Below are 16,638 nucleotides of genomic sequence, written 5' to 3' on the forward strand. Positions count from 1 at the left end.
ATATTCTTATACATTAGTAAAAATATACCTTCATTAAGAGAAAAGTTATTACATTTTTCTGAGCAAAACATGTGGGTATATAGTGAATATATGGTATGAACACTAGCAAACATACAGTACAGTATGTCTTCGATTAACCAACAGGTTAAAAAAAATGTCGATAAATAAGTCTACTGGCTTCATATACCTTGCAACTTTTTGTTTCATGATGGTAAAGCCCATTGATATTCGCCTTTTTCTTTTATATTGAAAGTAATATATTTTATGTTATTTGGTAGAAGAATAATAATCCAGTGGTTGATATTTGGAGGAGCTTTCTTTGGGAGTGTCTGTCTAGACTTATCTTTCGACGGATCGTCTGTGCGCTTCCATATTCCTACAAAGGGTAAGTTATGTTTGGCTTTCCAAATTAATTGGGGGGGATGGTGTGGACTATGTCATTATATACATCAATTTGCTGTTCTTTTATAACTAACTATTCAATCAATAAAATAAGATATATTTCTGTTAGCATTTCTTTTCTGTAGATAATAGAAGAAAACAACTACACGTATTACTTGAATATTTTTGGATCGCTTATAGAGGCTATACTACATACGATTCTTGTTAGAAAAAGGACATTTATAAGGAAAAATTATAATCTCATACATCAAAATAATTAAAATTTTAATTCAAGTTCTACTTTGTGCTTCGTTATTTTGAACTATATGTGATATTGTTGTGAAGAAATATTGGCCAACTCTATTCTATCTTTTTGAAAACTACGGGTAATTAATCCATGTTTATTTGAAATATCTAACCTTAATGCACACGTGATATATGAAGAATAGTTCAACAAAAAAAGTCTCAACGGTTGCTTGCCTGACAGACGCATGAAAGGATTTTGCAAATGTACTGTACATCTAGGTATTAAATATCTACTCTTTACTCTCCGCAACACATCTAAACAAAGCCTGTCAGGTGTAAATGGTGCTTTCTTCTTTACGTCATATCAACACAGCCATTGACAAAACTTAAGCATTTAGATATAAGTAGTAAATATTTGAATGGTATCAAAAATATTTTTATCTGTAACATAACTGACTTATAAAAGCTTTTTTTTTTCTTAAAACTGGTACAAATGCATTGTGGTAAAATTGAACGTTAAAAGTAGCGATGAGTCATTGTTCTGTTTGCTTTGCCTTGTAAAATTTCTACGCTTTCTACTACTCACACACGCGCGCGCGCACACACACACACACACACATACACATATATATGCATATATATAATTTATATATATATATATAGAGAGAGAGAGAGAGAGAGAGAGAGAGAGAGAGAGAGAGAGAGAGAGAGAGAGAGAGAGAGAGAGAGAGAGAGAGAGAGAGAGAGAGAATATGTGTCTAGTATTACGTCATTATCGTACGCATTCATAAATCTAGATGCAACAAAGATATTTTGTAATGAGCTTTTCAATACAACACTGACGATTTTAGACTGAACTGATAAATTTTAAATGTCAGAACTTTAAAAACATAGGGTTCTCCCAAAAAGAAAAACTTTAAAGCGTATAACAACGAATCGTTAAAAGATATGAATTATATGAGGAAATTGGGTGTTTGTAAACAAGGAAAATATGAAGCCTATGTAAAATTATAAAGCTATTTTATCCCATTTAAATTTTTGTTAGATTATATGTACAGTAGAATTCTTAATTAGATAAAATTTAAAAACTAGTTTATAAGGAATTGATGGAAAAAACCTCTAAACAACAAACTTACCTTTAAGCTGTATTAAGTGTTTTTATATCAAGAGTAAAGATATTTAGTTGGAGTATCTGCCCTAGTCTATAATTAGGAATATCTTACCAATTTAGAAGTGACTTTTGCCTATGAAATAGAGGTTTGCCTCTTTCCTTATAGATGTTCTTTTAGTTTTATTATACAATTATAAACTAAAACTTACATATAATCGTCATATTTGATCATTGTAAACGTTTTATTGATTGTGAGGGTAAGACTATTTGTAAGAGATACTCCTCATATTGTAGAGTTCCGTGAACTTAACTTAGGCCTAATGCTGTTTATTATCATCAACATCTTGATCTATTTTCGGAGGCTCTCCTATTAGCCCTTATTTATTTCCCCAGTTAAAGAATATTATTAATGTTTTTTTTCCATCCTCTCTTATTTTGTTATTAACGTATTTGAGTAGACTTATCCAAGTTTTCTTTAATCGTTGGTTCTTGTGATACTTTGCCGCCTTAATTTGATGTGATTCTTTATGAAAAAAAAAAAATTAATTATTTGCCAACGATAGTATCCTCAAATTTTCCGATATCTCATCAGCAATGGGTCTGTCTATGTATCTGTCCAACTGGGATAAGTTATATATTTAGACTTTTTTTTTCTTTTTTACACTGTAAAGAACTGCTTTACTGTATATACGGAAAGTATCATAAGTATAATCTTGCGACCTTGGGAGGTATGTCTTGCTGACTCTATATTGTTTAAGCCTAACTCACATTCTTGATCAATACTGTATATTACTTCGTCCTGACTCGCCAGAATTTATTGTTGTAGCATAGTATATAGTATGTTAAAATTATGTTCATAAATTACATATTTCTTCGCGAAGACTAAAAACATGTGTAGTATTTTACAATCATATTTATAAAGGCATAATTTCTTTCATTAGTGGCTTTATTATTTTAGTCTTGTTAATTAATTCAGATTTAAATATTATTTCCTGTCTATCGCTGGTTGTAAAATTCCTTTTGACTCACAAGCTACATCCCTACTAATGCCTGCAATCCGCCAACAGTACTGGACTACCTAAAATGTAACATATGCCTTGAATTCGTGATTATTCTTCAATAAACCATACCAGTCGAGCGTTACTGAAGAGGCTACTAATAATTTAGTATTTTTATATGTCACACTAGAACACTGTTATTCTAGATATTCCTAAAACTTAATTTATCTTAGGGTCTGCTTTTCTGGTCCTATACAGCAGGGTAACTCTAGCTACTCGCTACAGGACCTTTCATTATTCATTTTATCGTATACATTCCAAGACATTCAGCAATAGTATCTGTTAGCTTCACAATACTTTGAATATTCTTCCAAAGATTAAAATACGAAGAGTTATTTTATTGTTTGCTAATACGTTGGGCATTTTTCAGTAGGGCATACAACGAAAGGCTACTCAAGATGGCCTCCCCTATAACTGTCAGAAATATTTTGACATCTAGTGATATTCACATATCTAAACACAACTTTGTAAACAAACACCCGTGATCCGATGTAGGCTTTGTTGCTTAGTTACTGCATTAATTCAAGGGTTAGGGTGATTAATTTCGTGTAATTATGAGGCTCAAACGTAGTAATAGAAAAGAAAATGTCATACACGAAATATTTCGTCGTGAACTCGGCGTTCGCTGCCCTTACTGGTATGTATTTCATAAGCCTTTGTGAGACATGTTAGGCTTATCTCCTGCACAGTAGGCCTATCTGCAGGAGACGATAGGCCTTAAATTTGCCGTTGACATTTTAATGCTTTGTTATGGGTGACTCTCTAGATGTGTCATCTCTTCTTTAGTATATTTTTTAAACAATAGGACCAGGTATTTCCAAATTGATATAGCAAATAAACTATAGTAGGGCTTGACCTGTCTTGCGCCTTTGTGTAAAATGAGGTCACGGGTGATGATTTTCAATGTTGATTGCTAGAAAGAAGTTATTGGTGGAGGATCAGTGAGAATTAACTTTTCTAAACCTAACCTTGCCCAACAACATAACCCAAGCTTCCTTATGCCTACTATAATTCTGTTAAATCCATACTGGTGGTCAGCACAGCCTCCATTTCCTCCGTAACCCAACCCAGGATGCCAAGTCCAGACTTAATGGGGGCTTTGCCCCTTATTCCTTTACCTGAGTTACCCTAGGACACTTTGCTCTTACTCATTGTTTGTTGGTGTATCCTGGAATGGCAAGCAGGGAAAGGTAAACCTTGAGACAGAGAAAGCAAGATAATGATCATTGGGGGAATATGCGCACCTGCAAAGCTTTGGATGTGGAAATAAAGAAACCAGGTGCCAAAAAAAAAAAAAAAAAAAAAAAAAAACTGATCATGGATAACATTGTTGATGTTTTTGATTATATCATGTTAGTTTGAGAGGTTGCAAAGTTTTCGATGTGGAAATAGAGTAGCTGAAAATATTAATGATGTATACAAATGTTAAATATAAATGTTTAAGACATAAATTTGGATATTGATTTTACAAATATGATGTGTTTTGATTTTGTTCTTTATGCTTATGGTAAAATAGAATGAAATGTCAATGATGCTCATTGTCTGTAGATTAGAAACACATTTCTTACCATTGTATATGATATTACATATAGTATTACTCAATGGGGATCTCCAGGCTTCTACAGTTGAATTTTTCTGGTGAAAAAGGGGTTTGGAGGCTGGAGACCAGTCATTGATATCTCCCCTCTGAACAGGTTTGTGCAACCGACTCAGTTCATAATGGAGACGGCAGACATGGTCATCCAAGCGGTTCGTCCAAGGGACTTCATGTGCTTATTGGATCTGAAGGACGCATACTTCCAGATCCCAATTCATTCGTCTTCAAGGAAATATCTAAGATTCATACTTGAGGAAAAGACATACCAGTTCAAGGTTCTATGCTTTGGTCTCGCAACAGCTCCTCAGGTATTCACCAGAGTGTTCGCCCTAGTGTCATCTTGGGGTCATAGAAACTGCATCCGTCTTCTCAGATAACTGGATGACTGGCTGATCCTAGCAGACTCGGAGACGACCCTTCTTTTTCACCGTGACATGCTTCTCAGATTTTGTCATGACCTGGGGGTTCTGATAAATCACGAGAAGTCATTACTGCAGCCTTCACAAAGACTGGTATACCTCGGTATGATCAGACACCATCCAAAAGAAAGTCTTCCCATCAGACGAAAGAATACGCAGACTGAAGGAAGTGGCCGCACCCTTCCTCAGAGGAGAAGTTCTTACAGGCTCTCGTTGGTCGAGTCCGTTAGGCAATCTGACCTCTCATCCATCTTGTTTCAAACACCCGCCTCAGGATAAGATCCCTTCAGTGGCAGCTGAAGTCCGTGTGGAACCAACACTCTGATCCACCGGACACCCGAGTTCCCATAACTCAGGATCAGGTGACAGATTTGAGTTGGTGGATGGTAAACGAAAACCTTCGACGGGGCCAAGAATCTTCTCGTTCCCCTTCCATATTTGATGCTCTTCACAGATGCATCAAAAGAAGAGTGGGGGCTCACCTGCTGCACCATACAATCTCTTGCCTTTGGTCAGAGTCAGAAAGGTCCCAGCACATAAATGAGTGCAGCCTACCTAGCTTTTCATCAGTTCCAACAGTTGCTGGTTGGTCATTCTGTGGTGTTGATGAGCGACAACACCACAGTAGTGGCTTACATGAACAAACAGATCAGTACCTATTCGCAGCCTCTATGCCATTTTGCAGTAAAGATCCTCAGATGGTCAGAAGAACATTCAGTGTCTCTATCAGCTCGATTCATATCAGGCAAGAGGAATGTGCTCGCGGACAATCTGAGCAGAGCGACTCAGATATTATGCTTCGAATGGTCTTTAAATCGCCAGATAGCCAACAAAGTCCTGACTTTGTGGGGTTCCCCGATTGTAGATCTGTTCGCAACATATCTGAACAGCAAGCTTCCGCTGTACTGTTCTCTAGTCCCAGACCCTCAGGGTCTATGGCAAGATGCATTCCAACAACAGTGGGACAACATCGACATGTACGCCTTTCCCTATTTTTTGGTCTGATGAGAAGACTGCTCAACAAGACCAGTGTCTCCAAAGATCTAATGATGACCCTTGTAGCTCTGCTATGGTATCATGCAGTGGTTACCGGACCTCCTGCAGCTTCTAGTAGATCTATTGAGAGAGCTCCCTCCACAACCATATCTACTCAAACAACCACACGCGAACATCTTCCACAAGACCGTGCAGTCCTTTGACTTCACGTGTGGAAACTCTCCAGCGTCTCCTTTCTCAGAAGGGCTTTTTACAAGTTGCGGAACGTATGTCCAGATACTTGTATAAGTCCTCAGCCTTGGTCACCAGGCAAAATGGAGGGTATTCTGTGGTTGGTGTTGTAGAAAGAATATCTCTCCACTCATTGCCATCATTCCAGTAATAGTGGAGTTCCTTGTATATACTCGGGAGGAAAAGCTCTTTTCAGTCTCGGCGGTGAAAGGTTATCGTTCAGCCTTGAGCCTTGCCTTTAAGCTAAAGGGAGGGGATATTTCCTCGTCCTTGGAGCTTTCTTTACTCACACAGAGTTATGAGATCACTTGCCCCCAGTCAGAGATTAGGCCTCTTCCTTGGAATGTAGTTCACGTCTTGAGACCCTTAAAAGGACCTCCCTATAAATCATTATGCCATGCAACTGACCAAAACCTCACTTTGAAGACGGGGTCCTGCTCGCTTTAGCTTCGGCAAAGAGAGTCTGTGAATTACATGGTCTCTTGTATGACATCGCCCATTCAAGGGGATGGAGGGAAGTGAAACTCAGCTTTGTCCCTGAGTTTATTGCTAATACTCAAAATCTGAGGGTTTTGGATCACAGATTCGGCCCCTTTCAGATTGCGAGTCTTCGTTGTGTAACTAATGACCCAAATCAGTTGTTGCTATGACCAGTGACGTTTGAGATACTACAGTATCTTAAACACACTGCAGCAACAAGGCTCCGACTAACACCTCTGTTTGTTAGCTCAGGGAGAGTAAAGAGGAGGGGAATCAGCACTTCCCTGGCATTCAAACGCAATTTTTCTGTGCTGCAAGTACTTCAAGGGGGCGTGTGGAAGAGATAGACCACCTTCACAACCCATTATTTAAAAGACATGACCCACAGAAGACATGATACGTTCACAATCGGTCCTGTGGTGGCTGCTCAACAAGTGATTTAAGAATATCTCAGACTCCTTGGTATACAAGTAGCAGTTGGTAGAGGGCATTGGTTACCCGGGTTAAGACTGGGTTGAATGAGAGAATGTCTGGCTTTCCTTTCTTCATCTTCCCCTCCCTTGGGGTACAGCACCATGGGTCCCTCTGCAAGCTGGCTTCAACCTCTGCAGGTAATTATCACTTCCCTTGTGTAGCCTAGTATAAGTTATAAATTGATATACTGTCCACGTCCCCATTGCTTTTCTGCGAGGTAAGCAATGGAATACGTCTCGTTTTCTTATATAAACTCAGAAGGTGTTCATACAAGACAACAACCTCTATTAAACTGCCTTGCACAGGCTGCTGTTGTACTCACTTTGTATATTATAGCGAGATGTCAGATTTTTCCCTAGATCACAGTCATATACTGTACTAGGTAAAACTGGGTCAATGTCCATGCCAGAACTAGAAATTCCACCCACCTAAGAGTACATACATACATATACCAAAGGCACTTCCCCCAATTTTGGGGGGTAGCCGACAACAACAAGAAACAAAACAAAAAGGGGACCTCTACTCTCTACGTTCCTCCAGCCTAACCAGGGACTCAGCCGAGTTCAGCTGGTACTGCTAGGGTGCCACAGCCTAACCTCCCACATTTCCACCACAGATGAAGCTTCATACTGCTGAGTCCCCTACTGCTGCTACCTCCGCGGTCATCTAAGAGTGAGTCATCCAAATAAATAACGGAAGGTTTGTTAGTATGGGAACAAATGACAAATTCCGAGATAATTTGTATTTTTCCCTAACTAATACAAACCTGGAGTTACTTATATCAATTTACCCGCCATCACTTGTCCCCCAGAAGTCCTCCCTGCAATCAAAAGTGACGTCTCTCACTGCTGTGAGAGTATATATAGGGGCGGCTGAGTACCCCAGCCACCTCCAGCCTGCCCGCTCAAGCGGTTAGGCAGGGTTGCCACCTCGCAATTAAAGTCTAATGGCTACCTTCTAGCTGCACTGGAAGATAATCCAAATAAATAACTCCAGGTTTGTATTAGTTAGGGAAAAATACAAATTAGCTCCAAATTTGTCATATCTTTTGCATTCAATCTACCCAGACTAGTGTACTATCCTATACATAGTACTAGGTATGCAGTTAATTCTTACAGTCTGGCCTTTTCCATCATAAGGCTTAATGGTATACAGTGTTTTTTAAGTTTTATTTTTGGTATGTCCAGATTGTGGAGTAATTTTCCTTATCTGGTTGTTGAGTTGATGGAGCAGCTTCAGAAGTTCTAACTTGTTGGTAATGGTTTTCTAATGAACAGATTAGCATGTCTCATATTATAATTCCTTCAAAATAATGCACCCGTTTTGCCTATATCCACTACAGTAAGCTGTTGTGCCAAAGGGTTGTGGCTGTCCATGCTGATGCTCCAGTGACCTGGGAGAGTGTGTGTAGGACAAGTCCTTAGCTTTTATAGTATAAGAGTAACAGGCAATAATTCATAATCATATTTTCCAAAACTAGGTTTTCCACACCCATCGTTTGTGGTAAGTTTGGTCCCAGTGAGAGTTTGTATTCCAGGGTTAATTTTTCATAGTTAGATTTTTATAGTAAAATAATAGAAACTTCTGTTGAACAGGTCAAACATGTGGGCACTTCGCCATGTGACATTTGGTCCTCGGAGACGATGGAAGCAAGTCTTCAGAGGAAGAGAAACCTCCATTTTAGAATTTAGCGGCGATTTGATGTGGATCACTGATCCATTTAGAATAAAAGGTAAAATGGTGTAAGGGTTTTCTTAGCATCTTTATATTCTTGAATTATCTGATCTAAGGTATCAGGAATGTGTTTTACTTACCATCTGTCTTTAAAAGGAATCCTGTTAGGGGAATGTAATATAAGACATATTGTTGCTTGTTGGTTGGATAGGAGAGACATGTTTAAAAGTAATGCTTATCTTTTTCTTAAACATACCTAGATAATGTTTTTTGGGTAAAGCATTATGTTCCAGAAATGTCCACTTAAAGTGTAAGCATATAGCATTTTAGTTATGTTGCATAGCTTGGTATGGCACTTTATTAAATTGGTGGTAAATCTTTAGACAAATGAAATATAACTCTAGTGAAATTTCTTTACTGTCTCTCAAGTATGTAATTGCTATGTTATCATTCATTTTTATCCCGTGCTGGTAAAGATTTTGTGGGTTGTGAATTAAGGGATTTTATACTTAATTCAATAATAGAATGTGCAGATATTGTGTTCTTAACTTTCTTTTAGCTTTGTTAAAATTAATTGTAAAGGAAAGGATCTTTGTTTGCATGATAAATGGGATTGCTTATTTGTTCCGTAACTGACATACAAACCACGCTATTTAATAGGGGTATTACTTTCGGCGTAGCTGAAATGACGAGCCATTAAAATTTAGCGAGGGTTTACTACCCACACCGCTAGTTAGCGGGGGTAGGGGAGGGTAGCTTGCTACCCCCCCCACACACACCTGTGCTTGAGCTCACTTTGCTCTCGGCTCGGATGGTAGACGGACGTGTCCTCTCTCATCCTCGCCTCTCTCTTGGCAGCCATTAATGCTTTTTTGCTTTTTCTTTGACAGGTTTGTGTGTGAAGTTGGCCTCTGCGATTATGCGCACCTGTCCTGAATTACCCGACCGCCCCTGCGGAACATTCATGTCGGCGGTCGAGACAGACCCTCACACCCTTTGCCCTTATTGTAGAGGCCAACGGTGTGATAGTAGTAATAAGTGTGGTGAGTGTAGGGAGTGGTCTACCTCCCAGTGGGAGAGGTTTTCTCGGCGACGTAAGAAGTCCAGGCGGGATATTTCTCCTTCGAAGTTTTCTTTGAAAGGAGAAAAACCCAAGGACTCTTCTTCCGTTGCCCAAACCTCCTCCGAAGCTCCCACTCAATCGGTCTCTTTCGAGAGACCGTCGAGTGGTAGCGTAGACCGTGGTTCTGTTTTCCAAACTCTGGGTTCGAGAGATGGCGTTGCCTCCCCTAGCGAGGCAGCTCCACCTCTCCCCCCGGGGGAGGATGTGTCATAAACCAATTTGTTTCAGCTTTGGTCTTCCTTGGGGCTCGAGGGTTCGCCCTCCAAGGAAGCTCTACTTGACATCATCCGATTGGGTGCCGCTGTCAAGCAATCGCCGACTTTGGCAGAGGTTGATCCTCTGTCAATTGTCGACGTTGTGGTGTCAGAGGTATCCAATGCGGTATCTCCTAATACCTCTGCCTCTTCACATCCCGCAGTAGCTGAAGGCTTAGTTTCTCCCGTTCCTGCTCAACCAACGAGGGAGAAACTAAGTCCAACAGTCTCTCCTGCCAGTGTTTCTCTCCCTCGGGGGAGTTCACTTACAGAGACTCCTCTTCGGAGGACTGCAGGTCAGATTGCTGATCCAATGACCCCCAGAGAGCGCATCCGTCGCAAGGCTCGCCTTCCTCTGCGCCAGAGAGGCCTTTCTTCACCTTTTAAAGCGGTGAGGAGGCGCCTCTTTGGTTCATCATCGTCGTTGCAGTCCTCCGCAGAGGAGCCTCGTCAACGTTCACCGACTGTTCCTGCTATGGTCCTGGACCTCTCGGCGGATCGTTTGCGAACCCCTTCGGTGACCTGCCGTCACCGTTCCTGAGAGCTGATGCGCTTTACGCGCCCACGAAACCTGACTACCATGCTTGTCAGGCACCAAACCCTGTTACAGGGCATCAAGGGCGTACGCGCCATGATGGGTATGCGCGCCAATGTTCTCCTGCGCTCCATCAACCTCCTGCGCGCCAACAACCTCCTGCGTGCCAGCGCTCTCCGTTTCATCAGCGCTCGCCAAAGTGCCAACGCTCTCCCGCGTGCCAGTGCCCACGCACAGCCATCTCTCCTGCGCACCCACGATCTTCGGATCTGGGTTAGGATACGCGCGCGCGACCTGCGCACCCGCATCCACCTTCTCCTTCAGTTGCGCGCCACCATACTAACGTGCCCGCAAGATGTGCGGCCACGCACATAGGCTCCAACTGCTCGCCCGCGCGCCAGGGGTAACTCTCCTGCGCGCGCGCACCCTGCGATATCTTCTGAGGCGCGCGAACTCTCGCCCGCGTGTCTAACGACCTGATCCTGTGCGCCCACGCACGCGCGTGCTCGCGTAATCAGTCTCCTGCGCAAGCTCCTGTGAGCCCACAGTCTTCCGCGCGCGCTCCTACACGCCATCACTCTCCTGCGCGCCGCGTGTGCACGCGCATCAGCAATCTCCCCCGCGCGATCCCGGGTATTCTCCATCGCGCGAGCGTCAATACCCTCCTGCGCGCGAGGCTGCTGGACAGCGCATGGCAAGGTCGCCATCGCCGCATTCCCCTCCTCGCAAGCGCAGAACACCGCGCCCTGCGGCAGAAGGGAAGCATCCAGAAAGGTCCAGGAACCCTTTTTCTTCTTTTCAGGCGAACCCCCCTATGGAAACTCCTTCCAGGGATCCGTCGATCCCTGTCCCTCCAGAGGGAGTGCGCTGTCAGTCAACAGCCATGGTTCGGTGCGCTAATCAGAGCAGTTACACAGGCTTTCAAGCCTGTTTTCTCTGAGTTGGGTCATAGATCCTTGGCTGTTTCTACCCCTCTGAAGAGAAAAAGAGGAGTTTCGGACGCAGTGACTTCTCCAAGAGCTAAGTTGTCTCCTCGTATGCCTTTGAGGCGAGTTCCTTCACCCCCCCAGACTTTTTCTCCTTCCTTGTCGGACGAGGATTTCCCGTCCTCAGGGGAGTCACGTGAGGTGAGACATTCCCCATCGCACCAATGAGGGAAACCCCACCTCGCGTTGGAAAGTCTTCCCGGGTAGGGGCGGAGAAGAACTTGCCTCCGTCTATGTTAGAGTTCTACATCCTTCCGAGGAAGGAGTCGAAGGACTCAAAGACAGTGCCAAAATCCTCGTCAAGGCTTAGGACGGAGCCAGCTAGTCTCTCGGAGAACGTCCGAGAATCTCCCCAAGAAGAGCCTTTGGGGACAGGAGACTTCGCTGCAAGTCCGACATCCGGAGGAGAACTACAAGAGTCAGAGCATGCATTTTGGCAGGTCCTGATTCTTATGAGGGCTCCCAATGGGTTTGCCGACCCAGAGATTCCCCCTCGAGAGGGCAAAGACACGGTCCTGGACCGCGTATTTGGCACTCAAAAACCTTCCAAGGCTAGTGCTGCTCTGCCCTGGTCTCAGGGGGTTAAGAGTACCAGGGACAAGATCGCTGTCCAGCTCTCTGAGTTGGCCTCCTCCAACCGTTCCAGTGCCGGAAACAAGCTTCTCCCACCTCCTCGCGTACAACAGAGGAGGTACTTCGAGATCTTGGAGGAGCCTTGTTTAGCTCTTCCTCTCCACCATTCATTGGAAGAGCTTACCAGGGGAGTCCCTCTTGAGAGACTCTCCAACCGGCAGGTCTCATTCTCGGCAACCGAGATCCTTAACCAGGAGAAGGTTGCGAAGTGTGCTATGCAAGCCACTTCGTGGCTGGATATCTGGTTAGGGACCTTAGGTATCCTGATACGCTCTGAGGACTTCTCCAAAGAACGTACCAGTCTTGAACTTGTGGGCGAATACCATCCTGAAACGTCGGGATTAGTTCCATCAGAAGGTCCCTAGCACCGAGATAAATAGGCTCAGGCATTCTTCCTTAGAAGGAACGAATTTGTTTGAGCCTAAGGATGTGGAACAGGCTGCTGAGAGGTGGAGGAAGTCCCACCAAGACTCCCTCCTGCATAGGGCTTTGACATCCAAGCCCTATAAACCTCCAGCACCCCAGCAGTCCCGTCCTACCAAGACCACGAAACCAACGGTAGCAGCGAAGACAGTGGTGTCTAAGCTCTTTCCTGTCAAGGACAGGAAAGGCAAAAAGTCCTCCAGGGGAGGAAAGAATCCTAGTGAGAGCAGCCAAGGCCGCAAACGCTAGGATTGGCAGTCCCCCTGCATGTCCACCAGTGGGGGGATGCCTACAAAGTTGCGCAAGCAACTCGGGGCCGATTCCTGGACGATTTCCGTAATCAGTCAGGGATATCGCGTCCCATTCACAACATCTCTACCTCCCCTGACGACGAATCCAGTGTCGTTGAGCTCCCTTGCCATGGGATCAGCAAGGGGGCAAGCCCTTCGGGCAGAAGTCCAGACCCTGTTGAAGAAGGGCGCTCTCCAAGAGGTCCTAGACGGGTCCCCAGGCTTCTTCAGTTGACTCTTTCTTGTAAAGAAGGCGTCTGGAGGCTGGAGACCAGTCATCGACCTCTCGGCTCTGAACAACTTTGTCAAACAAACTCCGTTCAGCATGGAGACCGCAGACACGGTCAGACTAGCAGTGAGACCGCAAGACTTCATTTGTACACTAGATCTGAAGGACGCGTACGTCCAGATCCCAGTCCATCCGTCTTCAAGGAAGTACTTAAGATTCTGCTTAGACAACAAGGAGTACCAGTTCAAAGTGCTGTGTTTCGGTCTCTCCACAGCATCGCAGGTTTTCACCAGAGTGTTCACCCTAATATCTTCGTGGGCACCCAGGATTGGCATCCGTCTCCTCCGTTATCTGGACGACTGGCTGATCCTAGCAGTCTCGGTGTCATCCCTTCTTCAACACCAGGACAAACTTCTGGGACTTTTCCAGGATCTGGGGATCATAATAAATCTCGAGAAGTCCTCTCTGCTTCCCACTCAGACTGGTATACTTAGGCATGATCATAGACACCAATCTCCACAAAGCCTTCCCATCAGACGACAGGATAGCAAGGCTGAGGAAGGTCGCAAGCCCTTTTCTCAGACGAGAAGAACTTCCAGCCCAATCGTGGTTACGTCTCCTCGGTCACCTTTCATCTTTGGTTCGTCTAGTTCCCAACGGTCGCCTCAGGATGAGATCCCTCCAGTGGCGACTCAAGTCCCGGTGGAATCAAGGTTACGATTCCCCGGACGTCATGATCCCTATGGGACCTGCGGAACGGACGGACCTCCAGTGGTGGGTGACAGATGAGAACCTATGAAGAGGAGTGGATCTTCTCGTCCTCCCCCCGGATTTGATGCTGTTTTCGGATGCCTCAAAGAAAGGGTGGGGGGCCCACGTACTGCACCACACGACCTCAGGCCTGTGGTCAGAATCAGAAAAGTGCCTCCATATAAATCTTCTAGAGATGAAGGCCGTCTTTTTGGCCCTTCAACAGTTCCAATAATACCTGGCGGGTCACTCTGTGGTGGTGATGAGCGACAACACCACAGTAGTGGCTTACATCAACAAGCAGGGAGGTACCTTTTCAAAGCAGCTATCCCATCATGCAGTAGAGCTACTGAGATGGACCGAAGTCCACTCGATTCCACTATCGGCATGTTTCATTCCAGGCAAGAGGAATCTGCTCGCCGACAATCTGAGCAAAGCGTCTCAGATAGTGAGTACCGAGTGGTCTTTGGATCATCTAGTAGCCAACAAAGTCCTGACTTTGTGGGGTCCTCCGACTGTGGATCTGTTCGCAACAGCGCTGAACTTCAAGCTTCCGCTGTACTGCTCCCCAGTCCGGGATCCCAAGGCTCTCTGGCAAGATGCCTTCCAACAATGGTGGGACAACATTGACGTTTACGCCTTTCCCCCGTTCTGTCTGATGAGGAAGGTGCTCAACAAGACCAGAACATCGGTCAATCTTTCGATGACCCTCATAGCTCCGCTATGGCATCACGCGGAATGGTTTCCGGACCTTCTGCAACTCCTAACAGAGCTACCGAGAGAGCTCCCTCCACGACACAATCTATTCAGTCAACCACATGCCAACATCTTCCACAAAGCCGTAGCTTCGCTATGACTCCACGCCTGGAGACTATCCAGCATCTTCTCGTTGAGAGAGGATTTTCACAAGTTGCGGTCAGGATTATTATTATTATTATTATTACTACTATCCAAGCTACAACCCTAGTTGGAAAAGCAAGATGCTATAAGCCCAGGGGCTCCAACAGGGAAAAATAGCCCTGTGAGGAAAGGAAATAAGGAAATAAATAAATGAAGAGAACAAATTAACAATAAATCATTCTAAAATAAGTAACAACCTCAAAACAGACATGTCATATATAAACTATTAACAACATCAAAAACAAATATGTCATAAATAAACTATAAAAAGACTCATGTCCGCCTGGTCAACAAAAAAGCATTTGCTCCAACTTTGAACTTTTGAAGTTCTACTGATTCAACCACCCAATTAGGAAGATCATTCCACAACTTGATAACAGCTGGAATAAAACTTCTAGAGTACTGCGTAGTATTGAGCCTCGTGATGGAGAAGGCCTGGCTATTAGAATTAACTGCCTGCCTAGTATTACGAACAGGATAGAATTGTCCAGGGAGATCTGAATGTAAAGGATGTTCAGAGTTATGAAAAATCTTATGCAACATGCATAATGAACTAATTGAACGACGGTGCCAGAGATTAATATCGAGATCAGGAATAAGAAATTTAATAGACCGTAAGTTTCTGTCCAACAAATTAAGATGAGAATCAGCAGCTGAAGACCAGACAGGAGAACAATACTCAAAACAAGGTAGAATGAAAGAATTAAAACACTTCTTCAGAATAGATTGATCACCGAAAATCTTGAAAGACTTTCTCAATAAGCCTATTTTTTTGTGCAATTGAAGAAGACACAGACCTTACATGTTTCTCAAAAGTAAATTTACTGTCGAGAACAGCTGTCTACCAGGCAAAGTGGAAAGTCTTCTGTGGTTGGTGTCGTAGAAGGGGTATCTCTCCACTTGATGCCACTATTCCAACAATTGCGGAGTTCCTCGTGTATTTGCGGGAAGAAATGCCCCTTTCAGTCTCAGCAGTGAAAGGCTATCGCTCAGCCTTAAGTCTAGCCTTCAGGCTAAAAGGAATGGACATTTCTTCTTCGCTGGAACTTTCCCTACTCATACGAAGTTATGAACTTACCTGCCCTCAGTCGGAAGTGAGACCTCCTCCATGGAACGTGGTTCGAGTTCTCAGGTCTCTTAAGAGACCTCCCTATGAACCATTACGCCAGGCTTCAGATCGCCACCTAGCTTGGAAGACGGTGTTCCTACTAGCTTTGGCTTCGGCCAAGCGTGTTAGCGAACTTCATGGTCTCTCGTATGACATCGCCCATTCAAGGGGATGGGGGGAGGTAACGTTCAGATTCGTCCAAATTTATTGCTAAGACTCAGAATCCGGGAGTATTGGACCCTCGGTTTGACTCCTTCTAGATTTCTAGTCTCTGTTCTGTAACAGATGACCCAGACCATCTCCTACTATGCCCAGTAAGGAGTTTGAGGCTCTACCTCAAAAGAACAGCTGCAGTCCATCCTCATGTGCCAGCTTTATTCGTTAGCACAGGAAGGAATAAGTGGAGGAGGGTCACTAAGAACACCATCTCGGCATGGATTCGTAGGGTGATTCATCTGTCCCTGAATCCAGACCCTCCTCCATCACGTCGCCTTAGAGCACATGATGTCAGGGGCATAGCTACGAACCTGGCCTTCAAAAAGAATTTTTCAGTGACGCAGGTCCTTCAAGCTGGGGTGTGGAAGCGGCAGACAACCTTCACAGCCCACTACCTGTAAGACGTAACCCACAGGAGCCTCGATACGTTCTCTATCGGCCCTGGGGTGGCTGCACAACAGCTGGTTTAAAACCTCAAGTTCCTTATTGGTCAAGTAGCAGAAGGTTGAGGGCATAGTTATCCG

The 16,638-nt window shown here is 44.1% G+C and overlaps 1 protein-coding gene across 1 annotated transcript in view; it reads left to right on the forward strand.

Annotated features, from left to right (window-relative positions):
* Nucleotides 1-3,266: 3,266 nt before the first annotated feature.
* Nucleotides 3,267-16,638, forward strand: part of LOC137660249 (DDB1- and CUL4-associated factor 17-like) — a 61,817-nt gene continuing 48,445 nt past the window's right edge. The window contains exons 1-2 of the mRNA XM_068394990.1: nucleotides 3,267-3,433; nucleotides 8,589-8,725. Of these exons, the coding sequence (XP_068251091.1) occupies nucleotides 3,351-3,433; nucleotides 8,589-8,725 (220 nt within the window). The 5' untranslated portion in view covers nucleotides 3,267-3,350. The remainder of the gene's footprint in view (nucleotides 3,434-8,588; nucleotides 8,726-16,638) is intronic.

Source organism: Palaemon carinicauda, chromosome 20, assembly GCF_036898095.1.
Source record: "Palaemon carinicauda isolate YSFRI2023 chromosome 20, ASM3689809v2, whole genome shotgun sequence".
Taxonomy (NCBI): Eukaryota; Metazoa; Arthropoda; class Malacostraca; order Decapoda; family Palaemonidae; genus Palaemon; species Palaemon carinicauda.